The 27950-nt window shown below is 42.9% G+C and overlaps 2 protein-coding genes and 1 long non-coding RNA gene across 6 annotated transcripts; 2 read left to right on the forward strand and 1 right to left on the reverse strand.

The window, feature by feature from the left end:
• Nucleotides 1-295: 295 nt before the first annotated feature.
• Nucleotides 296-8803, forward strand: prdm9 (PR domain containing 9). Of its 3 annotated transcripts, none has more exons than XM_061757120.1 (7): nt 296-831; nt 950-1054; nt 2083-2139; nt 2217-2494; nt 2607-2674; nt 3428-3618; nt 5498-8803. In XM_061757120.1, the coding sequence occupies exons 1-7, from the start codon at nt 813-815 to the stop codon at nt 7408-7410; spliced, it is 2631 nt and encodes an 876-aa protein (XP_061613104.1). In that variant the 5' UTR covers nt 296-812; the 3' UTR covers nt 7411-8803. The 3 variants fall into 3 exon arrangements, with proteins under 3 accessions (XP_061613104.1, XP_061613105.1, XP_061613103.1); XM_061757119.1 differs by having other exon boundaries at nt 298-831; nt 5495-8803; XM_061757121.1 differs by lacking the exon at nt 2083-2139 and having other exon boundaries at nt 5495-8803.
• On the reverse strand, nt 8687-26627 carry ppp1r9bb (protein phosphatase 1, regulatory subunit 9Bb). 2 transcript variants are annotated; one of them, XM_061757123.1, is made up of 11 exons: nt 26479-26627; nt 25021-26260; nt 16663-16795; nt 15262-15382; nt 15009-15113; nt 12587-12719; nt 11337-11489; nt 11073-11126; nt 10758-10987; nt 10591-10687; nt 8687-9618 (listed from the first exon to the last, which is right to left on the reverse strand). In XM_061757123.1, exons 2-11 carry the CDS (start codon nt 26173-26175, stop codon nt 9568-9570), a joined length of 2232 nt encoding a protein of 743 aa, XP_061613107.1. In that variant the 5' UTR covers nt 26176-26260; nt 26479-26627; the 3' UTR covers nt 8687-9567. The 2 variants fall into 2 exon arrangements, with proteins under 2 accessions (XP_061613107.1, XP_061613106.1); XM_061757122.1 differs by having other exon boundaries at nt 25021-26579.
• Nucleotides 11013-13918, forward strand: LOC133469715 (uncharacterized). Its single transcript, XR_009785765.1, has 3 exons — nt 11013-11145; nt 11317-11506; nt 13484-13918. It is a non-coding gene; the product is annotated as an uncharacterized LOC133469715 (long non-coding RNA).
• Nucleotides 26628-27950: the final 1323 nt, after the last annotated feature.

A 27950-nucleotide genomic window follows, 5' to 3' on the forward strand; every position in this document is an offset into this window, starting at 1 on the left:
TTGCATGTTCTCCCAGTGCCTGCCTGCGTGGGTTTTCTCCGGGTACTCCGGGTTTCCTCTCACATCCCAAAAACATGCATGGTAGGTTAATTTAAGACACTAAATTGCCCGTAGGTGTGAATGTGAGTGCGAGTGGTTGTTTGTTTCTATGTGCCCTGCGATTGGCTGGCGACCAGTTCAGGGTGTACCCCGCCTCTCACCCGAAAATAGCTGGGATAGGCTCCAGCACACCCGCGACACCAGTGAGGTTAAGAGGTACGGAAAATGGATTGATGTGTTTACTAGCCAGGTTTAGTTTTAGAAGCTCCACTAATCAATTTCTGGTTTAGAAAAAAAAAGAAAAGTTGCGCGAAGTGTACTAAACTGGCTTTGTTTCAATTGTGCGACTACACACTTCCGGTGTCTTTGTCGTAGTTAGAAAATAAGTCAGAAGAACGCAACCGGTGTGTGTCAAGTTCGTGTAAAAAGCTTGAATTCAACTGGTTAACAAGAATTGAATTAATTGTTATGTTATGGCAGCTAGGTAAAAGTTGGAGTAGGCTGCGTATACTATTATATATAGTTATGAAAGCTTTTATTCAGAAAGTGTAGCCCATCAACCTCCGGGTAAGAGTTCAACTCTTCCGGTGTGTTGTAGTGGTTAGCAAAATAGTCCAAACTGAAAATGTACAAACTTAACTTTCGTCTATGTAGAAACAACTTGTTTTTCACATAGCTATTAGCGCGATAGCGACACACGAAGTCTAGGGTAGCTAACTGTTTGTTGTCATTTTGAGATTATCTCGTCATTCTACGACAACTTCACTAACGTAATGCTAGCTAAGCTCAAAGGTAAGGTAGCTCAATGTTTGTGCGGCGTGAACTAACTGAATGTCGTTCTGCGTACAAGGCAAATAAAAATGAATAATAAAAAAAAAATATATATATATACACAATGTGTTTTCCACAGAGCCCCCAATGTCGTGCACGACCGACGCCGGAGAGTGGGTCGAGTCCACCGGGCAGGTTGTTATCATAGAACGCTGCTTGCGCGCTGACAACATTGACACAGCAGGTACGATGAAGTTCACACGTCTAAGCTGTTTTTCCACAGTGCGTGTCCCCAGCCCTCATGAATTGCATTTGAACGCAAAATGAGAAAGAAAGGGATGAATTGAGTGTTCAATAAGGTCTGGTTTAAAAATACAAATTGTTGATAATTATCGGAGAAATAAGTTGGTCGATGGTTTAAAGCCAGGAGGAAAGAGCCCATATGATTACCAACATAAGGCAAAAATGTTACTTTATTTAATATAGTCTACCACCACTAGTTAAAAGTATTGTCACAAGTAGTCAAGGACAGCCACTGCCGCTGATGAAAAAAATGGTACCAAAAGAAACCTTTAATAAGCACACACTCCAAGTCACAGATGCTTCAGTGTCGAATATGAGGAAAGCGACCCCAAGTGGTCACCAATAATACCTAGAGGGGTGGCAGGGTGTTTTTGTGCTGCCAATCTGTCCGTGCGCCAACAAAAATGCCATCATTGTATTCGGTGCTCGCTTGTTTTCCCACACTCTGGACTCTGCTCTTGCTAGTCGAAGCAAGCAGCCGGCCGCTGCGAACACTCGTTGAGTAAGGCGGAAGAGGACATGGCCAAATGCCAGCAGGAATGTTCCTGTGCCATCCAGGTCACTGGTTGTCAATCTAACAAAAGCTGGGCTCGCCATTGGCGCAGCAGTATGTGGGGCTGCTCTTAAAATGAGTGGATTTCACCGTGACAAGAAATATGCTGTAAAAATGTCTATAAGTCTTGATCCTTGAGGTATTTTGACGAAAGAATGTCAGAAACATGTTAAGACACCCGGGATATGTTTTAAATTGAGAAAATCATAATAATAAATAAATTAATTAATAAAAAATAAATAATAAAAATCGTAATGTATCATAGTAATCCTCAGCGCAAGTGTACCCCCAAGTGGTGGTGAGCAGTGTAGGACAATCCAAATAGACGCTATAAAATAACAATGCTATAATCTTCTAGCAGTGTTGTTTCATTATTGCAGCTTTTTCTTTTCCGTTCTCTCCATTTCACCTTTCAGTGATTCCACCAATCCAGAAGTTGCTGGTCGGTAATGGAGAGGCAGGGGAAGGCTTTTGTAAGGAAGACATTCATTAAGCATGATTAATTATTAAGCTAAACATAAACTTGAATACTTTTGTTTCTGTTCTCCAGGCTGTGATGAGTGTCTTGCTCTCTTCCAAGACCAGAGCGACTCGTTCAAGGCCGGCGGCCCATCTTTTATCCTTGACTTTCCCACAAGTGTGGGCGTCCCTGAGAGAGCGCTTTTCACGTTGCCCTACGGCCTGACAGTGGGCCGCTCTGGTATTCCCGGCGCAGGTGTTGGGGTCATCAATCACGGGCCCCCGCTCGCTCCCGGGATGCATTTCGGCCCGTTTGAGGGTGGAGAGACGAGTGTGGAAAATGCCATCGCAAGTGACTTCTCCTGGGAGGTAGGTTGACCATTTAGATTTGGTTGTATATAGATGTACATTAAATATACATTTAGTCAATGATTGCCACTTTTAAGCATTGTACAGAATAAATATTACATTTATTTTGCAGATTTACAAAGGACAAGATGTTTATGAATACATTGATGCCTCTTCAGAAACTCTGTCAAACTGGATGAGGTATCTTTTTGATTTTTTTCATATCAGAATAAAAAAATACTAATGCTATGAAATAAAGTTGTAATATTACAAACAAAAAGTTGTGTTTTTTCTTAGGAAAAACATGGTTTATTATGGGAATAAAAGTAACTTGTTAAAATCTGTCATTTTCTCTTGTTAAACTTGGACTTGTAATATTACTCTATACAAAAAAATCTGATTTATCTAAAAAACATTTTGGAAGATCTGGACTGATCCCACCCCAAAAGAAAATCAGTTTAGCTCAGGTATGGGGAATACAACTTTGTCTAAAAAATATATTTTTTAAATATAACCCCCCCCCCACACACACACACTTTTAGTTAGAAAAAAATACAACTTTTAGTTTGAAGAATAGATCAACAGATTATGATTTTTTGAAATTTAAAACAAATCAAATGTTTTATTTGGAAAGAAATCCAACTTTATTATAATAGTATGACTAAAAAAAAATTATCTCGGAAAAAAACGGACTTATCTTGGGGCATTATTGTTTTTTCTAGAAAACATTAGTCTTCTCAACCTTCTAGTACTCTGCTTAGAAATTGTAATTTTTCTTATCTTAAAAAAAATAAAACTTCTGAAATAAAAAATGTTTAACTAGAAAAAAGACACCTTTTAAAGTGAGATACCGCTCTTTATTTTCATGTTATATTTCGTTCCCATCATTTTAATAATCCTGCTGTGTGTGTGTTTCTACTCCAACTGTTTTTTACCGTTTCTGCTCTGTGGCAGGTATGTCAACCGTGCTCGCAGCAGGGACGAGAGCAATCTGCTGGCTGTGCAGTACAAAGGCAGCATCCTGTACCACTGCTGCCGCAGCGTTCACGCCGGAGACGAGCTCCTGGTGTGGCCCAGCGGCAAGCTGCTTGCACGATTTAGCGACGCCTGGACACAAATGTGGCTGACCAAGCTCGAGAGTGCAGGTACTAAATAATAAATAATATGTCACTCAAGAGATACTTCTTGTTACATGAAACACAATCTTCTAATATATATATGACTAACAAATCTCTAAACAGCAGCTATTTCCTGTCCTATTTCCTTTACTTTTTGCTATTAAAATGAAAACAAACAAAAAAATAGGAAATGTGGCTGGAACGGTATTTTTTTGGAATATATATTTTAATTATTTAAAAACATGTCTACTAAAACACATTGAAACGTAAATAGTTCAAATAAAAAAATTTAATACCTGTTAATAAGCTCAAGATTGCAGGTACTTCCTGTTAATCAGTTTCAGAATATGGAACACATCGGGTTACGAGCCTAATTTGTTTTGTGACCCCGTTTCATTTGTAAACTGAGGTAATTTTTCCCGTTGTAATGAATGGGAAGCAATTGAAAAGAAGTCTTTTCAGCCCAAAAAAGAAGTTACACTTTTTTTTTTATCAGTGGGCTTAAAAATAAATAGAGTGCAATGTAGAAATAAGTGAACACACACGATTATCAAGAAACAATGCACTAAATAAACATAACTTAGGACGGGAAAGGGAAGGAGGACTAGAACTCCTCCATTGAAGTCTTCCATAATAACATGGTAAAATTCTGATTGAAGTGTTTTTTTCTTTCTAATTGATTGGTTGATTTTGGCACAACAAAGCGATGCAGGGAAACTTGTCTTTTTCTGTTCAGAAAAAAAATCAGAAAGTGGGATGTTGCATTGTCATTCAAAACTGCTCAACTGCTCTGTTGGCTAATTTGCAGCACATTTCTTTAAACCTAAATGACAGCTTTCGCTGAATGCCAAAAAGGGAGGCATTGCTGAATATGGCATCTTACTAGCTGGGTGTAGAGAAGCTAGCTGCATCCATTTTTATTTAATTTGTTTTTGGTTCACGTCAGTGATGCTACTATTTGTATAAACGGTTTCTTATCTTTACCATTTTTCTTCTTGCGTTTATTCCATTTTAAAGAATGTTAAATAAATGGTACTTGTTCATGGGTCGATAGAAGAGCCATCCATGTTCCTGGTCACTGAAACACTGAAAGAAGACACGCCATCAAGGGCCCAGTGAGCAGCGGCGCGACTTGAACGCAATGTCCGCCTAGCGACAACATGTGTGCATAGTTATTTTGAAGTTTCAAATTTTTATATACCTGTTAAAATTTTTTAAAATGTAAATAAAAAAAGTAATATATTTTAATTCTAAATTAAGAAATGGACTATATCTAACGAAGCGCAAGACTGCAGTTACTTTCTGTTAATTTGAATAATAACGCCTAATAATAAGTCAAAATTAAAATTCAAAGTTTATGGTAATATTTATTTGATATAATATTTATATGTTTAAAAATAAACATTGACATTCAAATTTAAATAACATGGACCCTCGCTATTCGCAGGGGGATAGGGACCGGGCCAGACCTCGAATAGCGAAACTCTGCGGGTAATGGAGGGCCATTATAATTGCATTGAGAAGAAAAAATAAATAAATAAATAAATAACTTTCTTGAATAAGTGGGGATGTACCGCACACCGCCATTATGCATTTTCAGTGTTGGTTCTTCCCCCAAAAAAGAAAAGGAAAAAAAGAATGAAAAACAAATCTGAGAATATGTGAATCCGCTGGTGCCGAAGCGTGAATATGTGGGGTCCACTGTATTTTAATTTAAAGAATAACAAACTACCTGTTAAAATGTTTTTTTCATGATGGAAATGTACATTAAAATTGAATTCAAATTATAAATTAAAATAAAAGGCTAACCAAGCTCAAGACTGCATCTACTTTGTTATTATAGAATGAATCATTTTAAAATTCAAAACTCCAATAAAATGTCCTTATTTCCTCCTCTAACTAGCAGAGAGTATCTCCCCTGCGGCGTCTCAGGTCTTCGTGTGCGTCCAGTGTAAGCTGACCTTCACCACCGAGGCCTTCCTCCAGCGCCACGCCGACTGCTTCCACTCCAATCGACAGCTGAAATCCAACCCTGACGAAACCGAGGCAGAAAATCTTACCGCAGATGCTGAGGTTTCCACTCCCGCCCTGACGCTGCTCCCAGACGATGCAATCACGTCGATCGCCTGCTCCGACTGCGGTAGGACTTTCAAGAAGGCGTGGCACCTGAAGAGGCACAAGCTGTGTGTACATGGCAACAGGCGCCCCTACTGCTGCCCGCTTTGCCGGCGTAGCTTCAGCCAGGCGTCGGCTTTTATCCGACACCAGGTCGTTCACAGGAAGCCCGGCGGGACGAATGTAGCGGAAAACACTGAGCGGGTCGATGGGTCCCAAAAAGGCGCTTCCAATACGTCTGATGTAACGACAAGCGAGGAGCTGAGTGATGCAAAGGACAGGATTGCAAGTGAGGCGGCAGAGCAGGAAGCGGACAAGCAGCCCCATGTTTGCTCTGAGTGTGGGAAAAGTTTCTGTAACCAAATGTCTCTCAAGAAGCACAAGATGCTGGTGCACGACATGTTTCGTCCATACGTGTGCACTGTGTGCAAGCGGTGCTTCGGCCAGTACAGCGACCTCACCCGCCACCTGCAACGTCACCGTACGCGATGCAAAGGCCGCCCGAGAGCGTGCCGTCTGTCTGGGGTGGCTGCCAAAATGTCATTTAGCTGTGCCGAGTGTTCACTCGCCTTCTCCACCGTGGACCTCCTCCAGCTGCACATCGGCACCAGTCACTCGGAGCAGAGCCGAGAGGGGAGCGATCCCAATTCTGTCCCGCAACCCTCTGAGGCGCCTGTCACAAGGCTTTCCTGTGTGAGGCCACGGCGACACGTCTCCAAATCGAAAATTTCCCCCATCATCCAGCTCGTCGCTCCTAAGCGAAAAGAAAGCACGGACAGCAGCGATAAGCTCCTGAAGCACAAATGCTTCCGTTGTAACCACTGCAATCAGAGCTATGCCAATCCAGATGAGCTGCGGGTGCACAAGTGCAACCAGCAGCGGCACGTGTGCACACACTGCGGGACCACCTTCGACAAGTCCGTCTTCCTTCGCCGCCACGAGCAGACCGTTCACCGTAGCACACCGCTGTGCCGCTGCGAGCACTGCGGCAAAGTCTTCGTTGAGTCCGGAGGCCTGAAGCAGCACCAGCACACCAACGCCTGCAGGAAGTACCATTGCGCCACCGAGCTCTTCTCATGCGCCCACTGCCAGTTCTCCTTCACCACCAAGAGTTTCCTGACCAAGCATGTCCGCAGGCACCACCCAGCTGAGTACCTGGCCGACAGCCCGACAGATCAGCCAGAGGTTGAGCAGGATGCCAAGGTGTTTACGTGCCCCCACTGCGATGAAGGCTACACCAGTGCCAAAGCCTTTAAAAGCCACTCCTGCTCTCTACAGGTGAAGGTCCTCTACTTCTGCACCGACTGCGGCAAGGGCTTCGGCAACCACTACACCCTCAAGCAGCATCAGCGCACGCACACGGGCGAGAAGCCCTACTGCTGCCCGCACTGCGCAAAGGGCTTCGCTCACTCGGGCCAGCTCACCGTGCACCTACGCACGCACACGGGCGAGAAGCCCTACTTGTGCACGCACTGCGGCGAGAGTTTCCGCCAGTCGGGCGACCTGAAGCGGCACGAGCGCAAGCACACGGGCGTGCGACCCTACGCGTGCGAACAATGCTGCAAGAGCTTCAGTCGCTTGCAGAGCCTCAAGGCGCACCGCATGCTGCACATGGGACAGCGGATATTTACATGCGGCTTGTGTGAGAAGAGCTTCTCCAGGAACTATCATCTGCGCAGGCACCACCGGAAGAATCACACGTAAGAGAAGACACATTTTATTTCGTACGTTCAAGCAGCCTTTGTCCAGATCTGCTTTTGATATTCAAGAATTCACGCATTACGTTGAGCACAACCGCCAAAGGTGCTGTTGATTCCATGTCAAAGTTGTTTGCTATCTAAAGCAGTGATTCCCAACTTGTATGCCATGAGTGATCACATGCATGTGTGCATGTGCAGCGGGAGATTATCCAATTTCACTGAAATGGTCTGAAAAGTATTTATTACTACAAATAATGTATCTTTGTTCATCTATCTATACCAGCAATGTATCGTGACAAGCAAAAACAATTAAGTGCTCTTCCACTTGATTGCAGAATGTACATAATCCGCCTTTGGTAGAAAATCAAATGACTATACCCTGAAAACAGGTTAGCAGCCAAACTATGATAACTACGGGCTGTGGCATGATGTTTTTTGTTGTTGTTTTTTTTACCGAAACTTGCTAAATTATTAATTTATCACTGGCGTCTTTGGACAAAAGTTAAATGTATATTTTGTATTTATACATGCATGTGATATGACATGATATACGTAAACACCAACAAAGCCAAAGCCTTGGATGTGGTCGTCGTTGATAGCTCTTGGAGATATTTTGTGTAAAACAAAAGACATTGTAGACATTTAAAGTTCCTATAGGTGCTTTTTCCCGGCCTCCTGTATGAAGGCGGAGGCTTCAGTGCTTTGTCTCGTTCTGCTGAATTGGTTGTGCATAACCTCAGTTAACCTGTGTATCCAGTTTTTGTGACATTTTGATTTGATTGTGTGCCTTTAGATTTTTTTGTAATGAAAAATATATACCTTTGCTCAATAAAGTTGGGAAACACTGCTTTAGACCAGTGTTAGAGCAGTTTTTCCACAACCTTTATTATATAAAACAATTTGTTTTATATACAAAAGATCTCACGGCACAGCGCCAAAACAAATTGTCACAAAAAGTGGATACACTTTTTTCTGCAGTCTAGTGGAAGAGCATTTAATTATCTGTGGCTATAACGTCGCTACATCAGCTACGTGAACTACATCCACGCAGACCTCTGCTATCAGGTAGCATTCTGTTCAATACATGCTGTTGCACACTTAATTTTAATAAATGGTGTCATGTTAGTTGTATATCGCTATTTCAAGAGCTCTGACAACGAGGTTGAATAATTTTGAATGCCATTTTCAATAGTATGCAAAATATTTAACGTTAATTTTCTCGATCAACCAAATGGCCGTCCTTAGTGCACAGTTGAAATAAAAACAAGCACTTTGTCCACCACTGTTGACCATTTAATCCACAAAACACAATGCAAAGCATGTGCACTGTACATATTATTATCATCATCATCATTATTATTATTATTAGGAAAAATACAACTGCCTGTTTTTCTTCATTTCAGTCACTTGGATATATTATTATTATTATTATTTTATTTTTTTACATAATATTTTTGTTTGCTCATGGGTCTGTGTTATAAATACGAAGTTAAAATAGAAGCTGAGCTCTACAAAGATGGCGGTGGTAGCGCGACACAGGTGTGTGGCGTTCAATTCAGGCAGTGTGTGTATGTGTCTTTTTGTTTTGTTTTTCCTTGTGCTGCAGCTGCTGGTTCCAGACTGTAAAATGTCCTCTGCTGGTACTGGCCCACTCTTGTTAGTAGTCATAAATGAACGGAGGCCTGGACTCTTATTCATGAGTCTTATGTGTGTAAATAATAATAATACACAAACACTTTTAGGCAGCAGGTGGTTGCCATGGTTACAATCAGTCCAGTTTTGATCCCCTGGCAAAGCACCTCAGTTGTCAATCTCACATCAAGTTTACAACAATAACCCTGTGTCTAATTAAGAGTTTACATGATGTGTTAAATTCTTTGACACATTAAAAACTCTTGTTAAACCACACCTATACAACAGTCACTTCTGTACACGCTGGAAAAAGTCACCAAACTAGAAAGAGAGGACGTTTTGTTTTCGTTTGGCAATTGGAAAAAAAAAAAAAAAATGACAGCTCGACGTGTCACAAATAACAAACTCAGGGATGAAATACTCTCCAGGTTTGAAAGAAAAAGGGTTCCACATGGAGAGAAAATTAGAGATACCCTGCAGCTCCTCGTGTTTTCCTTCCTCCTCTCTTTCCCCCGCCCCCAAATGCTTCTTATAAAGGTTCAGATTTCAGCTCCTCCACACGGCACTCCAGGTCGGCTACCTGCTCCGAAGCACAGAACAGTGACATCAGTTCATTAAATGCATCCCAAATAGGGATAGACCAATTATCATCCAGGGTGATTATCAGCGCCGATATTCGGCATTGTGATGCATATCAGCATTGGCCTTTTTTAAAAATCAGATACCCGATAAGAAATCAATGTAAAACTGGGTGAGCCTCAGGTAACTATTTATTTATCCATCCATCCATTGTCTGTACCGCTTTATCCTCACAAGGGTCGCGGGCGTGCTGGAGCCTATCCCAGCTATCTTAAGGCAAGAGGCGGGGTACACCCCGAAATGGTTGCCAGCCAACTGCAGGGTACATGTAAACAAACAACCATTCGCACACACATTCACACCTATGGGCAATTTAGAGTCTTCAGTCAACCAAACATGCATGTTTTGGGATGTGGGAGGAAACCGGACTGCCTGGAGAAAACCCACGCAGGCACGGGGAGAGCATGCAAACTCCACACAGGGGGGGCTGGGATTTGAACCCCGGTCCTCAGAACTGTGAGGCAGATGTGCTAACCAGTTGTCCACTGGCGTGCCGCCACTATTTATTATTTAAATTTTAATGAATAACTTTATAAGACATGCTGCTTAACCTGGGAGCTCCCTGCACCGTTTTTGTAAGAATCTTATAACAAAGATGCCTTATTGTGTAAGATTACAATTCCAATGTCACTCAGTAAAGAGCAAGACCAAGGCCGAACAAATACTAACATACCCGGCAACGCTGTTCACTCCTGTAGGTGGTGGTAATGCACATTGCACATTACCAAGTAGTGGCCAAACAAGCATTTCTATGTATTTTTTTAACCACCGCTGGATCTGTTGGCCACACTTGCAAGCAGACTGTAATGCTCAATGTGCCCCTTTTTCTGGAGCCAAATATAATGCTTTCTTCCTTGCATAATCTTGCTGACTAAGCAGGACCTCTCTGTTTGTGTGGATGAGTGTCACTGACCTGTTCTTGCAGCTGACCCGACTCCTCCTTGAGGAGTGACGCCTCGGCTCCGACTTGTGCACATCGCTGTGTCTCCTTCTGCAGGTACTCGATTTCCCTGCAGAAGTAATCAGGATTAATCGGCGTTCATAAAGAAGATAAAGAAAAGTGATGCATGTTGGTCTTACTTCTGCTGGTATTCCTTGATGAGCCTCTTGGCCTTGCTGTACTTGCGCTCCAGCGCCTGGTACTGCGCCTGCGTCTCCTTCAGGTGCTCGTCCACCGCCTGGCACAGGCTCTGCGCCTCCATCCAGTAACCCTCCAGCTTCTCCATGCGCTCCTTATTTTCCTGTAGGGTCTGCTCCAGCTGCGCCTTGTCCATGCGCCAGCGCTGCTTGTCCTGCTCGGCGTGGTGCAGCTGCGAGGGCAAAGAAATGGTTCCTTATGACAAAACAAAAAGACGGAGAGGATCGGAGATGCTTCTGCGGATGAAGCCAGCGTACCTTCCTCTTCAGCTGCTGGATCTCGGCCTGAGTCACGGCGTGCTTTATTTGGAGCTGAACAAGAGGACCACAGGTGAGAAATTGCAAATGTAAGGTCGAACACAAACTGTGTTCTGATTTCCATTGCGTGACGTGGCAGTTACTGTCAAGAGGAATCGCATTAATTATATGACATCTATACTGCGCATTACTCTGGATTATTATTATTATTGTATTGTCATTCTGTTTGTTTATGTTGTGAAAGATGGTGGTGGATCCGCGCACCTCTTTGTATTTATGGGCCAATTTCTCGGGGTCCGTCTCCAGCGGCGACAGGTCCTCGTTTTCCGCTAAGTCGAACACCTCGATGGCGCCTGTGTACGGCGGACTGACATCTTCGTCCTCATCCTCCTCCTCGTCGGTGCCGTACTCGCCACCCTGCCGAGACGGGAGTGGTAAGAACCTCCATGTACATCAAAATGTACACTTTAATTAGGTACCCCATATGACAGCGGGAGGGAACTGCTGAAAACGTCTGCTCACCCTGCTTTAAGGCAGAGTTTCCCCAATATTTACTGAGCCAAAGCACATATTTTACCTGAGAAAATTCTCACAGCACACCACCAAACATACAGTAAATGTCACAAAAAGTATATAGATAGAGCCAATTGCAGGGCGAAAGATAGCTTATTGGTAGTAAATATATAAAAGGTGTTGGACCAATTTGAAGAAAATGGATAATTTCCCACAGCACACTGTATCGCCGCAAACAGCTGTTGGGAATCACTGCTGTAAGGGGTTAATAGGAGCAGAAAAAAACAGGTGGAGTACGGTAAACGGCCAATAGATGGTGCAAAACAGCCATTGTATTCATTCCTATTTGATTGAAAATCAACCCCCATCACCACGCTCCATCTTCCACCCTTTCTTGATGCTTTTCAAGAACCACCCACTCTCGATGAATGGATCCACTTCCTGTTATTGTGTCCAGTGGAAAAGGTCATTTCCGCCGTGCACGTGCAGTGCTGAAACAACCGTTCAGGAGGTACAATGTTAATCCTAGAAGCCATTTTGCAGTTGTCATGTTACCGTGGCGATGACAAGCGAGGTCGTACGAGAGCTCTTTCTAACATTTTGGATACCTTATTTAGCAAAATATGTTGCAGTGCAGTTTGATGACCACAGTAATAAGCACAAGGTTAAATTCTTTGTTGTGCTGGATGGCTCTCATTCATATGTGAAGACGTGCCTAATGATTTGACCGATGTGTGTATACAAATACACACAAATGCATTTTTCTTCTTGAAGTGGAAGTAATTCTGGCAAATATTGATGAAGCAACCCAGCTGAGAAGGCAGGCAGAATTCCGAGTCAGTGGGGGTGGGGAAGGGGGTTTAGAAATATGGATTACTCAGCGTTTCCCCTCATCGCTTCGGCACAGCGCAACCGCTGCCCTGCCACACATTCCGCAATGACGAGTCTTGCACTTTTATTCCACCCAAAAAAAAAAAGATTACAAAAAAAATGGACAGGACCTCATGCTCTTCCATGTACTGGTTGTAGCGCTGTTCCAGCATCTCACGTTGCCAGCGTTCCTGCTCCAGCGTCTGCTGGATGAGCTGCGCCACCTCGCTCTGCTCGCCTGGCTTCTCGCGTCCGATGAAGAACCTGCATAATGCAATTGTTAATCATTCAATAATAGTAATAATTAAAGCTGAAAACGGCTAAAATTTGGAAAGAATCCCACAAAATTTCAAGGTTGAATTTGTCTTTGAAGGCCACCGTGACCCTTAAAATGGCTGCTTCAAAGTAAGATTGCCGACTTCCCGTGTCTTTTTAGGCAAGTCTTCTTGAGACTTTTTTGTGGGTCTAATGATGATAGACACACAAACCAAATTTCATGGGGCTGAATTTTCAGTCAATTCTTGTGGTTGATTTTATATTCTTTTTTTTTTTTTTTTTTTTGGGCAACTCATCAAATTTCGCTGCCATGCTTCGCCCACAAGCAATGGCAAGAACTAAAATGTTTTGCAATGTTGCATCATTTATCTGTCTAGTATCCATAGTGCTCATTTAGTAACAATCCTAAAACAAAATCTCCAGTATGAGTTCGTCTTTGAAGGGAAATGGCCAACGTGACCTTAAAATGGCCGCTGCAAAGCAAAACGGCAGACTTCCTTTGTCTTTTCAGGCATGGCCTCTTGAAACTTTTTTTGTGTGGGTTCACTCATGATAGACACACCTACTGAATTTTGGTTTGCTTAGTGAAACTGGCTTCAAGAGCTGAATTTTCTAACGATTTCCAAAGCGGAGAACAGGAAAACCCTCAATATGGCAAGTTATTTGACCTAAGAATAATAATGAAAAAAGAAGAAAAAAAAGCACAAATTTAAATTACCCAATACCAATCCTTTTTTCTCCTTTTGTTACAGTGACTACAAAGCGAACAAAAACTCTTAATTAAAGAGCAGAGTGAAGACGACGTGAATCGCGGCAGCTGGTCTTTAAGCCTTTCAATTTTCGGGTAATTAAATGCGCGCACTTCCTGATGTTTGTCGCCCCACTGTATTATTTTTTTTTTATGACAATCCATAATGCATGAGCTGTCTGTGAAGGCCTCTGATCTTCCAAGTCATACAATGGCACCAAAAGCAAGTCATTATGAATGACGTGCAGACGTCACGTCAAAAGAGCCACCAATGTGATGCTGCGTTCAAGGCCATAAGATGATGTTTCAGTGCAAAAGAATTACACATTGTAATAAATAAACTACATAAAAACATAATTTTTGTTAATATGAGATGTGAAGGTAGGTTAATTGAAGACTCTAAATTGCCCGTAGGTGTGAATGTGAGTGCAAATGGTTGTTTGTTTGTATGTGCCCTGTGATTGGCTGGCGACCAGTTCAGGGTGTACCTCGCCTCTCGCCCGAAGATAGCTGGGTTAGGCTCCAGCACGCCCGGGACCCGTGTAAGGATAAGCGGAACGGAAGATGAATGAATGAATGAGATGTGAAGCTAGCCAGAGGAACTCTTAATTAGCAAGGATGTAACAAGAAGCTTTGAAAATACTACCGTTGGCACGCCAACTTCAAAAAGCTATTTGCTTACTCAAAACAATCCATTCGACATTACTGTCCCATTATTTCTTTACGTGAAAGTTCCCAGCATTAGTGGTTTGTCACAATTGTTATTTAATTGCTTTTGCTTTGAAAATTAAAGACAAACATATCAGGCTAAGCCAGGGGTACAATTTTAAGCTTGAGAGAGACATTTGCTTTTTGACATTGACAGATAGGCCAGGTCGTTTGTAAATGAGGTTTAAAAAAAAGTCAATATGCATGTAAAATAGTGTATCTGAATATTAAGATTATTCCATTTTGGATTTGTATTATATCTAATTAATTCACCAATTATTTATATAGATACAATAACATTGAATGCAAATGTAAATTTGTTCATATTACTAATGTTTTATTTTATTATTCACAAAAAAATAACCACTCATTTAAGAAAATAATAGAATGGTTGTCCTGGGGCAGCCTAACACTAACACTTCATTACTTTTATCTTCTATCTTTCTTTATAGACTCAAAGACACATAATGACAGTATTAGTATTACATTACTATTATAGGGCTTGGCTTTCAATTTAGCTTGGTGAGTTAGCACGATGCCAGTGATGAGTCTTTCAATCTGCTGGCAATAAGAATATATCTTTTTTTTTTTTGCATTGTATTATTTTTAATTCATTAACACGCTTTTTAAATCGGACATTTGTCTAGGCTGCCGACACAATGACTGCTCTGTTTTTCTGTTTTTCTTGAATCATGGATTATCTGTGGGTTATTTGCCATTGCAGTTTGTATATTTTACAACTTATCTGTCTGGATCCTGTAACTCAATAATATTATACTTGTATATTTCAAAATATTGATGATTTGAACGTGTCATCTTACTTGACAGTTCCTGACGTGTTCCTTAGCACGGAAGCAGCGAAATTCTGGGTGACTCCCACCAAACTCGTCCCGTCCACCTCCACGATCAGATCGTTTACCTGGATCCTGCACAGAGCACCACAACCACCAATGTCACCGCCTACAAGCACTTCCTGGAGGTGTCCTAATACTTTGTCCATATATTGTACACACCATTACCTAGAACACATTCTAAAGTAACATAATGATATTTGATGAGGACATGAGAACACACCTGCCGTCGCGATGTGCCGCTCCCCCCTCAGTGACGGTCTTGACAAAGATGCCCAACTTTTCCAGGCCCATGTCGGCTCCGGCGCCCATGCCGATGATGCTGATGCCCAGGCCGTCCTCATCTGGAAGTCAAGACAAACCGGCTTCATTTAAAGGTATGCTCCGTTTTCGTTTGGGTATGTTAACTCATCCCCAGTTAACATGGATATTTGACTTCTAAAGCCGTCAATGGCAGTGAATGTGTTACAAGGCTCAACACTCATTTCAGATCAGTCTAGCCTCAGAGATCATTAATTCTACATTATTCTATAGGCATCATTAGCCACTCTAAAAATGATTTTTAAAAATATAGTGTATAAATATAATATACTTTGTCATTATTATTAATCTTACACAAATAGAATGAAGAAAATTAGAAAAAGTGCCTCAATATCGCAAGAATAAAATAATTACTTTTCCATAAAAAAGTAAAAATTGACAGCCAATTTTGGGGAGAGAAAAAATAATTATAATGTAATTATGCAAGAATGAAATTGTATTTTTGAGAAAATCGGGGTAAAGAAAAATCTGCGGGATATTACAAGAATAAAGTCGTATTTTTAAGGGGGAAAAGTCAATTTTTAAACAAAAATAGGCATCATATGAGAATAAAGTCGTAATAAATCTTGAGAATAAAAGCTGTAATAGTGCAAGGATAAAGACATATTTTTAGAGAGAAATAATATTAAAGTATTGTTATACTTTTCCAAGAGTTAAAAGGCTCATTAAAGATTAGTTTTATTTTTCACGAAAAATAAGGGCTTAATATTATGAGGATCAAGTTGTATTTTGTTTTAAGAAAAATAAGCGTAATCTTATGAGAATACAGTTATCTTTTTTTAGAGAATGTTCGAGAAGAAAGTCTTATTCTGAAAAAATAGTTACGAGCAATGTTATGATAATAAATTTGTCCATGAAACAAAAATAGGGGTAAGAGTAAAAAAATATATCTTTTTATTTTTTTATAGAATAATCATATTACGTGAAAAGTAGATTTTTCATTTCCTCCCCTGGTTAGATCTCATATTGCCACTTTTTTTTCCCCTCCAAAAATTAAATTACATTTTTTAGCTCGATATACTACTAGTTATTTTAATTTTCGGCTCAAACACTTCTTTGCAGGCAAGATGGAAAGGAGATGAAGCAAAAGCTTTTAAGTCACATACAGGAAGCATGTCTATGTCAGACCATGTGTGGACTTCTAAATATAGTCTCTTATAAATATCTGAATACACCATCACGTTCAAGAGATGTCGGGGGTCAAGGTACCCCGAGGAAAGACGGTCGTTTTAGCTACGCGAGAGGGTCACGATATCAGGAACGGCTCTCGGCGCAGTGATATGCGTCTAACGTTGGCACTCACCTTTCTCCAGCTCCACGGGGAACAGATCCAGCCGCTCCACCCGCTTCTCCAGCTCGTACTCGGCGGACGCGGCCATAGGGTCCACGTCTTCGTTGCGCCTGTCGTAGTCCTCGTTGGGGTAGGTGGCGAACACCTGCACGACACGCAAACACACAATGCACTTTACATCAACCTTAGGAAGCTTAAATCACAAGCCAATTTCATGCTATATGTAAAGGTTTTACCTGTAATTGCTGTGCTGTTGAAATGGCATCAACACAGAATGGATTTTTGTTTTATGCGGTTTCCTTTGTTTAAAGGGTGTCCTCGCTAACGTGCACTGCTTACACTAAAACAAGATGGCAACACAAACAGATAGAAGCTAGTTTACAAAAGTACAGTCAGTGTTGCCAACTGGTCGCTATATTTAGTAACTTTTCAAACGGCTCTAGAAGACTATTTTCGATGAGCGACTTTAATTCTCACTAAGGAACGGACAACTTCAGCGTCATTTTCACATTGGTTTCCGTTTGACATGAAGCCCATTGGAATGGAATCACATCACGCTGAACATGTCCAAAACGATGTCACCCATTTACCCTTTGCAACAGTAGTGATTGATTGACGTTTCAAACGTTTGACCCAAGGTATGTGCTTCCAAGCTGCAAATATTTTCCTCCGGTTGCCTAGCCTCACCTGTACTACATGAGAAAATACTGGAGGTGGAGCTGGAGGGTGGTGTGATGTAACTCTTCGACAGACATTTTGATAAGCCGAGCCATGCAGTTTGACAGCTCATTTCATGATGTTAAATTGTTGAAACGTTAAAATGTTCATTTATTCAGGATCGTGGTTACAAACATGTTTTTACCAAAAGAGACATTTCTCCAAGTGGACGAATCTTATTTCCAAACCACATTCATTCTGCTTCTTGTTAACAGCGTGGTCGTTTACATAAGCACCTCCAGCATGCTAATGGAGGCCTCCCGCAGCTGTACACACACACACACACACAGACACACAGGAGGTGATTATGCATGCAGCACCTCGCATGCTCGACTACTCACACCGACTCAAGCGCTCCTGATTGGACAGAATCTCGTTTTTTCCTCAACAAACAGTTTCTTCTTCTCACTCCGACGACATTTTCACACTTTTGTGTTCACTTTGTTTGCACATCTCTCTCTTTTTTTTTTAGGTGTCTCCATCTGCGTTACGCAGCTTTTCTTCTTCTCCATAGCAACGCACCAAGCTCGTCAGATTTGGCAGCAGCCCCCTCCGTGCCCCTCTCCTTTCAGAGATTTACAGTACGATTGTATTTGCATGCATCGCTGAACACTCAACAAAGCTCTGCTTTTTCATTTAAATCTCCCTTAACCCCAAGAAAAGCCTCTAAGAGGTATGCATTTCTTAATACTTTGCTCACTTACTTAATACTACTGCCCTAAATTAACACAGGACGTGTGTAGAAACACAGGTGACATTATGGAAACTAGAAATAGTATAATAAAATAAATTAAATGCCAGGATTGTCAAAGAATGAAATTAAAATATAATACATAAATCCATCCGGCCATTCATTTTCTACACGTCTCGTCCTCGTTAAGGTCACAGGTGAGCTGCAGCCTATCTCAAATGTTTTTGGGGAAGAGGATGGCTAACCCCTGAACTGACTGCCAACCAATCAAAGGGCATATACAGTATAGACAAACAACCAGTCACACTCAGAGTAACACCTATTCACAATTTGAGTCTTTAGTTAACCTAAGAAGCATGCTTTTGGAACGTGGGAGGAAGACCAAGAATATTGAATTATTAAATTCAACTTTAGGCCCAAAGCCTAATAATGGATTGGATCATCCTGTTGTTTTTTTTTTTTTTTTGCCTAAATAAATAAAATAAAATGTAAACACTTTGACTAATAATGCTGATTTTTTTTTCCTCCATAAAAATACTTATGGATAAAATAAGTGGTTTCAATTTAAAAAAAAATTAAGATTACAAAAATATGTAATATTTTCAAAATCATCATTATTGGCCTAGTATGTTGGAGCCACTCTAGTACTACAGCAAACAAGCCAATATAACAAAATATGCATTTAGGACACAGGCACATAAGTACAGAGAGTCATTAAGCAATGTAAGGTGTCTAGTAGTGCGGTAATATTCCATTTATTATAGAGCAACAATGGACTGTTTTTATCTAATAATTTAAATCGTATATACAATTAGGTGTCTAATTATATTATAAAAATGCAATTAATATTAATGTATTCCTTGTCTTAAAATATTGATTTATTCTGTATGAATGTAGGCCCAAGTGAAGTCATAATGGATAGGAGCGTGCTGACAGACAAGCACTGAGGTTTTTGATTTAGGTTACCTTTGTATTTAGTGGGATTAGAAGCATGTGGATTACACACACACACACATACACACGTACACAAAATAGATGCTCCTACATCCAACAACCCTCGTCCACTCATTGACTTTGCCGCTGGAAGCGGTCCTGATTTAAGGTGCTACTAGTGGACCGATGGTTTCGCACCGCAGTGACATGTGCACCTGATTGACAGCGTCACACTTTCACCTCAACCTGGAGACATGTTGTTGTGTGGAGAAGACAAACAGTGGGATTAGAGGCAGGCTGCTGCTGCTGCTGGTAAGGGGGGGGGGGGGTATGTGTGCCCAAGAAGGGTGCTGTTCCAGTTGTGACAGATAGTAGGTCAGAGGAGCCAACAGATGGCCAGGAAACTCCCTCCTCCTTCCCTCCACTCCCACCCCTCCCTCTGCGGCATGCCATGTCCTACAAATGCAGCTAGCCAGAGACACTAACCAGCTGAGTGTGTGTGTGTGTGTGTGTGTGTGTCCGTTTTACTCAGGACTGCAAACGGCATGCAAGTGACAACCAACCAATTTATATGACAAAGAATGACTCAAAACCCCCGCTAGTCGCATCATAAACTCAACTAATGTCCCCCTCCACTACTAAGGCATTATAGCCTCTTTTAGTGACTTAGTACTGGGCTTTTTCCGGTTGAGCAGTTATATCATGAAATACAGTACCAGTTAAAAAAGTTTGGACACACTCACACATGCTTATGAGAATAAAGTCGTATTTTATGAGGGAAAAGAAATTGTAAACTCTCAAGAATGAAGTTGTAATCTTTTAAATGTAAAGTTGTAGTTTTATATTTGTATTTATTTATTTATTTTTCTAAAGTGTTGTGTAACCAGGATAAAATGTAGTCTATTTTTTTTTCAAGAAGATTCGGAAACTCAAGTGAAAAAACAGTTGTTGTTTTTTTTGCGGATAAAAGTCATAATCTTATGGGAATAAAGTTGGAATGTTGTTAAAATAGATTTCTTAGTTTAATTTGATAAAATTACTACTTTTATTCAAACAAAAAAAATTACAATTTCCTATGTTGAAAATTACAACTTTAAACAAGTATGATTCTCACTTTTAAACCAAGGTCTTCAACTGTGATTTGTGTACCATTCCAACCCCACAACCACAAGCATGTCCTCCATTTATCACACACATTGGAACAATAACGCTACCGTTTTTAAAAACGTTGAGACTCTGAAACACCAGCCATTGATCAGCAAGCTGTTAATGTGTCGCAATAAAGCGTCTTTTGACCGACTTTGTCAGACTTGCGTGTTTACGTGCATCTTGGATGTCCTAATCCGATAATTTGACTTTTCCTCATTCGTTGTATGCTAGTTAAACTGGGAAGCCACTTCCATTATGACCCCCTCTGCCCACACCAGCAATTGATGCGCTCACTTCCTTGCGGACTCACCAAACGCGTCTATATTTGGATCTAGCCAAGGGGTGCTCGGCATTAGAAATAGATGCAGCTTCCTCTCATATCGCTCCATCATTGTCAAACTTCGGCAGGTGAATTTGCCGTTCTGTTTTGTCGGGGATGAAAGAAAGTATTTGATGGTTATTATATTGCACTTGTCTGCAAGAAGTTCACTTCACCATCCAAGTTTCAGACGTCATCGCCGAAGCAATCTAGAATTGGGGCTTCATCCCAAATGTAGAACACACACACGCAGATCAAATAATGGTCAACTGCACGGCTGTATGGCACCCATGTTCATCTGTTTTGGCAGGCTAGTTCCTGGTCAGCGGGCGTGTGGCGGCTTAGCGATGACCTCGAGAGAGGGACGAGGCTGCAGAATAACAAGGTCAGCGATAGAGGCCAGAATCATTCCGCCGTCTCCATGGCGTGTTTGTCAGAGAACGGCTAATGCGCTTTTTAGCCTCTTTTAGGCACAGCTTACACGCTAACAACTGAGAGTAGCGGCGGGCGATTAATCGATATTATCGCTGACTATTTGTTACTATTGGTTGTTGGGTCAACGTACACCCAGTAGCCCCTTTCACACGGAGTTGCTGCAAAATTGGTGCATCATGGATGTAGCAGTAGACCTGTCATTTCACACAGAACCCAGCGAAATGGTACACTTCTCCTCACGCATTCACATAGCGAACGGCTTCCCGCTATAAGATCATTAGATGCTGGCGTTTGGCCTATCCTGGCTTTCAACCACACCCGCTCGCACATCCGCCATCCCACCTCTGATACTACATTGGGAGCCAGGAAAATCCCAGGTCGACTACATAGGTTTGACACGCAGTGTAAACAGAACTCATGAGTAATAAACAAATATTAACAACAAAATTCCCAGCGCACACTTTGTTAAAATTATCATCATTACAATGTATGTTCTTCCCGTCGTCATCATCACACACACACACACACACACCAAATTTCTTAAGCCTAAGCAACACCAGCAGGTGGCATGTCTTCCAGTTTATTGTGTTAGTGTTGGTAAGTGCTCAGCAGAGGCGTGAGGTAACAAGCAGTCTGATGTTGAGGACTCAGTGTTTCACATAGTCTGCTAGAGATAATCAGCAAGGTCGCGGTGTCCCTCTCTTGTTTCAGTCCCGCAGTGATGTGTTGGCGGAATGTTTGTATGTTTGTGTGTGTGTGCGTGTGTGTGAGTGCACACCCACTCATCCAGGTGACTGCAATCAGCCAATTTATGCAACATCTCACTCACTTTTTTTTTTTTTTTTTTTTTTTTAAAGCTTATTCGTGGATCAATCTTAAAAGCACCTTTACTATTGAACCACAGGGGAAACACTGTCGCTGTCCGATGAAAAGCGCGTCTCTCCACAAAATAGGAGTGCACCGCTTGGCGATGACCAGCACAGTCATGTCGATTTGCTTTCAACCAAGTTTGCTATCTAAAGGACAGCACGACCTGGGAAGTAGCATTCATCCACACCGTAGTACAACTTCTCCAGGCTAAATTACTCAGCTCAATGTAATACTTGACATGGATAAAGGAGTTTAGAAAATTCAGATTTGGCAAAAAATAAAAAGAAATAAATAAATAAATCGATGAATCAATAATTTTCAACTTCAAAATAAAAGCTTCATATAGTACCACATTGGATATCAATGGCATTTTAGGCTTTTATTTTGAAGTTGGACCTCTCAGCACATTGGCAGAGAGGTGGGCATGTCACGGTAAGACACTATTAGCAATCTTCAACTTTTCGCCTGGCCTGACTGCAATGACAAAAACCCTGGAGTAAATAGAGAGGGAACTCACAACTGGTCTTTGCATTTTGTGACTGTGCACGACTAACCAATGGTCAAGCAGAGCAACGGAGCTCTACCATCCTTCACAATTCACTTTATTGACGATGTGGATTTTCGGCCTAATGTTATTGCCCTCTATGCATAAACTGTATTTGCTTCCATTAAGTTGCAATCCGTGATTGCACTTTGTAATAGCACAATTATTCAGTTAGTCCTTGCTAAAGTAGGATTTTTTTTAGGGTGCATTTTTAAAAATTATTATATTATTATAATATATTAGAAATATTATTATTATAATTATCTATCATTTATTCTTATTTAAAGATTCATTTTGAACTGAAAACGGCTGCAGCTTGTTTGTTAAAAAGTAATACAATAAAAATAAAGATTTTCCCCCAAACGAGGAATAATTGTGATTCATAATCGTGATTACAATATTGATCAAAAGAATCACGACAATTACATTGGCCATAATCGTGCAGCCCTACTCTAAAATGACATTTATTGTGTAAACAATCCGCCAAAACGATGCCCTTTTGCTTTTTAGGTGATTGATTGTTTACTTCAACAATCACTTATAGAAATTGTATACACATCAGTAATAAGGAAAAAATAAGTAAAATCCAAGATCTAAACACTGAATTGTTTGTTTTTTCGTGCCATGACAACACGGGGATGGTCAAGATGGTGCCAGACAAAATCAACCACAAAACACAGCGCAGTCATACAGAGCAGTAGACATGAAGCCACAGCAAACGAGCGAAACGAGACGTTAGTGGCGGCGTTTCTATTTTTATAAACGGCAGCAACAGCAGACTGATGACAAAGAGCAAACGAGCAATGAAGCACACAGAGAGAGTGAGAGAACTCTACCCTGAGCACACTATTTTTTTGCCTTTTTTTTTTTTTAAATACAGACACCAACTCATGAACAACCAACTGCCGTCACCGCAACAAGACCCGATTGTGGCTGCCGATGACAGGAAGCGGACTCTAAAAATGGGTACTTCCTTTTTGGCAAGCATTAGAAGTGACTTTGGGACACTATGCGGACGCGTGACATTTAAGCCCCATAATAGCATAATAACGCCTCCCCCTTTCTACCCCTCACTTGACCCCAACGCTCCTTTGACACACACCCCCCACCCCGCACACACTGCATCAATCTCCATAACAAAGGCCTCTGGGGGGTACAGTGTGAAAGGAGGGGGAGGGTTTCCCTCATTAAAAGACGTCTGCGGGGTCAACATTAAGCATGTTAGGAAACCAAGGTTGACCTGTCTGTCAATCTTGTATCATATAAGTGGCTCACTGACCACATTATTAGCTAATGCACAATGTGCACAATAACATTCAGTACATCAGTGATACTCGCCGGTTACTGTATTATTAATGAGTGTATATTTGTTATTTCCCTTATGGGATCAATTATCTATCTATCTAGCTAGCTAGCTTCAGCAACAGTAGCTCTTTTCTTCAATCTCTATTTGAATCTTTAATCTAATTTCTTTAATTCTCCTCTTTTCTTTAATCCCATATTGCTGTTCTGTGTTAAAAGTACCAATCAAAATTGGGAAGGACGTTGGCGTGGCCATCAAAGCTGACCCGCAAATTCTCTAGCTTCTGAGATAGTGTCAGAGGCAGGATGGCGACTGTGTGATAGTGGAAAAGGCCAGACCGGGGTTGCAAACTTTAACCCCTGACACTCACTTCACCCGCCCTATTGTGTTGAAAGAATTTGTCGCCGTCTAACAACTATTTTATACGTCACAGTAGACGCTGGCGATATCCCGCTTTGCTAGGTACTGTATGAAAGGCACTTGTAACTATAATGTTGTGATGATTGGCCACCTTGACAGTCCCGGTTGGTCAGTTTCTAAGACCATCACCTCGTATTTGTTTCAGAGATCATGCAGCATCATTACAGTTTAAGCGCTTTCATGCAGACTTCCAGTTCGGTCAGCTCTTGATGTTTTACTATTTTGAACGAAACTCGCTCTTTCTTTCGCCAAATTCCCATGTTTGCTGTTAGCAGTTTATGCTCAGCTAAGCCACTTATGATGGGAGTAATGAATGGGTTTCTTTCCCTCAAATGTCACCGACCTCATGAATCATTGAAAATTATCAATTTTTGCCGACCGACAGCGTTCCCAGGGCGGGACGATGAATCGATCTTATCAATTCAAGTTTTCTTTTGCGGTTTCCTTAACTTAACTGCACTGCTTGCACTATCACTCCACTGCCGCCGCCACCAGCAGCAGCCTGCCCGCCTGCATCCCTTTCACCCTGAGTATCACCGCCGGAACGCGGACGCATCAGCTTGTGTGAAAATCCAACATGTCAGCAGCACAAGTTGATGATGAAAAATGCTGACAGATCGCTTGAAGGTCAAGGAAAATAAAACATCCATTCATCCATTTTCGAGAGCGCTTATCTGCATTAGGGTCAAGCCCAGCAGAGATTTGGGCGAGAGGCGGGGCACAACCTAGACTGGTTGCCAGCCAATCGCAGGGTACATATAGACAAACAAACATTCACATTCACACTTTTGGCCAATTTAGAAATGAAACTAACATGCATGTTGTTGGAAAGTGCTACAAGCCCCAGTCCGTGGAGAAAAGCCACGCAAAGATAGCGAGAACATGCAAAGAGCCCAGATTTGAACAACGAATCTCAGAACTGTGAGGCAGACGTGGGATTCAGTCACCCACCGTGCCGCCAACGAAGAACAAATACCTCTTTTGCTCACCTTGATGGGCTCGGCGCTGAAGCGGATCTTCCTCGATATGGGCGGTTCCTCCTCGACGGGCAGCCCGGCGATCTCCACGCAGCTGGACTCGGCCTCGTAGCGGTCGTCGTCGTCGTCCTCGTCGTCCTCCTGGCTTCCTCCGTCGTCTCCCGGCGTCCGGCCGTCCTCGTCCGCCACCTTCGAGGTGTCATCTCGGCTTTCGTAGCGCGCCGCCGTGCCGGCCTCCTCCGGCTGCTCGGCCTTAGCCTCCACGCCGGCGTCAGACACGGTCTTTGCCCTGTTCTGCTCCGCCTCCACCTTTTGACCCCCGTTCGTGCTCTCGGCCGAGCCGGCCCCCCTGCGGGCGCTCCTCGCGGGCGCCTCTCGGTCCCGTTGCCCGCCGAAGTCCTCGCCCTGGTTGCCGGCGGCCAGGGCGCTGGCCCTCTTTGTGATTATTTTGGAGTTCAATACACCCACCTTGGCGCTGACCCCCCTGGAGGGGAGCGGCGGCGTGGACGAGAGACGGTTCAGGTTGTTCCGGAGCTCGGCTGCCCGTTCGAAGACGGCGCTAAGCTGGCTGACGGTGGGGGACACGGCCTCGCTGGCGTCCAGACTGTCCAGGGACTCGGTGCTGCCGTTGAAGCGGGCCATCATGTCCAGCCTGCCCTCCTGCAGGCCCGAGGCCTTGTCTGCCTTGAGCAGAACCCTAGTGGTGGCCAGCTTCTCCTGCTGCTGCTCGAAAATGCGGCGGGTCTCCTGTAGCTTGGAGTAGCTGGGCGACGAAGCCCGCTGGTGGCCGTTCTCGGGCTTGGTGTCGAACTTGCTGACGCGCTCGGACACGGTGGAGCCGAGCTTGAGCAGCGCGCTGTGGTCCACGTTCTCGTTCAGGCTGCCAGCCCTGGGGAGGGAGAGGCGCACGGCTTTGTCGCTTGCCTCGGCGCCCTCCTCGGTCTCGGCGTCGGCCGGGGTGGTCTGCAGCTGCTGGAACATGTTCTTGATGCGGTGCACGTTGGAACCGTACCTGCGCCCCCGGGGGCCGTCGTGCACGTCGCCGTTGGCGGCGTTGTCCGCGACGGGCTTGAGGGCCTGCATCCCCGCCTCGTAGGCGCTCCTATGCGGGGACGGGCTCCTGAGCGCGGAGCCGGCGCTCTTGGACGTGGGTTCCGTCTTCATCATGGTGGCTCGCTCAGGCGTCGCGACGGATGCCCTGCGACGGCATGTCTTCCCTCCCTCACCCCCCGCTGGCAAAGATGCGCTCAGGCTAGCCGGGCAGGTGGATCGAGACAAAAACAACAGATCGCGTTAAAGGCCTGCGCGCGCCGTGCTGCAGATGAGAAAGCGGGCACGATGCATCGGTCATGAGCTTGCGCGAAATTGCAACGGCGACACGTGCTCGATTGTAGCCATCGTTAAAATGACAGAAGATTGGACGTAGAAAGCCGAGCAGCGACGAGGCGCGGCTGACCGCAGATTGCTTACGTTTTAATCCCTTTTTGAAGGCAGCAGCATCATTTTGATCTTCTCTTGCGGCGAGCAGCAGATTTCCGCCTGCTCCGACAGCCGCTGCTGCATGGAGGAGAGGCATCCGCTGGGTCCTAGCGCCTTACCAACCTATTCGAATAAGCTAACAGTTCACACAGTCCAACAAGTTTTTTTATTTTATTTGCGGCACTAGCCTTCAAATGCCTCATTTGTGGTTTTTGCCGGACGCGTATTCAACGCCGAGCAATTTGGCGTCCTAAAATGGACCACATCAGCGATTCCCCTCACTGGCATCATTGTAGCCCGCATTCAGTTGACGTCGGTGCCCACGCGTCATGGCAAAGTTGCTGAGGAAGACACTTTTAAAGTTGTTGTGCGCGTGTATATAGTAATGAACGCAATCCACCACTTGAGCGAGACATTGCTATTAACGTAATTATGTACTTCATATTTTTTGGAAATGTATTTTCTGACTCTGGAAAGTCAGAGGGACAAACCCGAGTGGTCGTTTGTCGGCAAATGATGTCTCTCCATTGTGCTTCTAAATGTGCATTTAGACTAAGAGGCATTAACGTCGCCTTTACTTAGGCTGTGACTGTATTGGTTTTTCCTCTCCACCATATAGTTGTGCTATTTATGAGCACTATCCCACCATGTTTGTTTGCTCGTGATCTAGCAAATAATTTGTATTTGCTTCATGTCAATGGAATATACGTATATAAACATCACATTTGAAATTTAAATGAAAGACAAAGTACATTTGTGCCGTTTGAATCTTAACAAACTGATGTGGGTCATTTTAGAGTGGAATAATGGCGCCATCCTCTGGTGGCTGGCACTTTCTGACACGTCATATATCCATTTTCCGAGCTGCTTCTCCTCACTAGGGTCGCGGGCGTGCTGGAGCCTATCCCAGCTGTCATCGGGCAGGAGGCGGGGTACACCCTGAACTGGTTGCCAGCCAATCGCAGGGCACATCGAAACAAACAACCATTCGCACTCACAGTCATGCCTACGGGCAATTTAGAGTCTCCAATTAATGCATGTTTTTGGGATGTGGGAGGAAACCGGAGTGCCCGGAGAAAACCCACGCAGGCACGGGGAGAACATGCAAACTCCACACAGGCGGGGCCGGGGAGACACGTCATATATGACGTGTTTATTATGCAAATTACTTTCTCGTCGGTGGTAAAATTATTTCTAAACCAAAAATGCCGTATTTGCACATTGAAACAAATATTCAATCAATTGCACTAGTGGAAAGTACCATTTAAATTGACAGTAAGTGGATTGCGGGCAAAACAAAATATGCGGTTATTACACTGTAAAGTGAAAGGATACCCATAGATTTATGACCATATTGAAGTGAATAATGGTAGGTTAGATAATTATTTGTGTGAAATCATTTTCTGGCCACTTCATATTGAATTTGTCGGTACTTTTTTGTAAAATGTTTTTTTTTTTTTTTT

The sequence above is a fragment of the Phyllopteryx taeniolatus genome, chromosome 19, assembly GCF_024500385.1.
Source record: "Phyllopteryx taeniolatus isolate TA_2022b chromosome 19, UOR_Ptae_1.2, whole genome shotgun sequence".
Classification (NCBI taxonomy): Eukaryota; Metazoa; Chordata; class Actinopteri; order Syngnathiformes; family Syngnathidae; genus Phyllopteryx; species Phyllopteryx taeniolatus.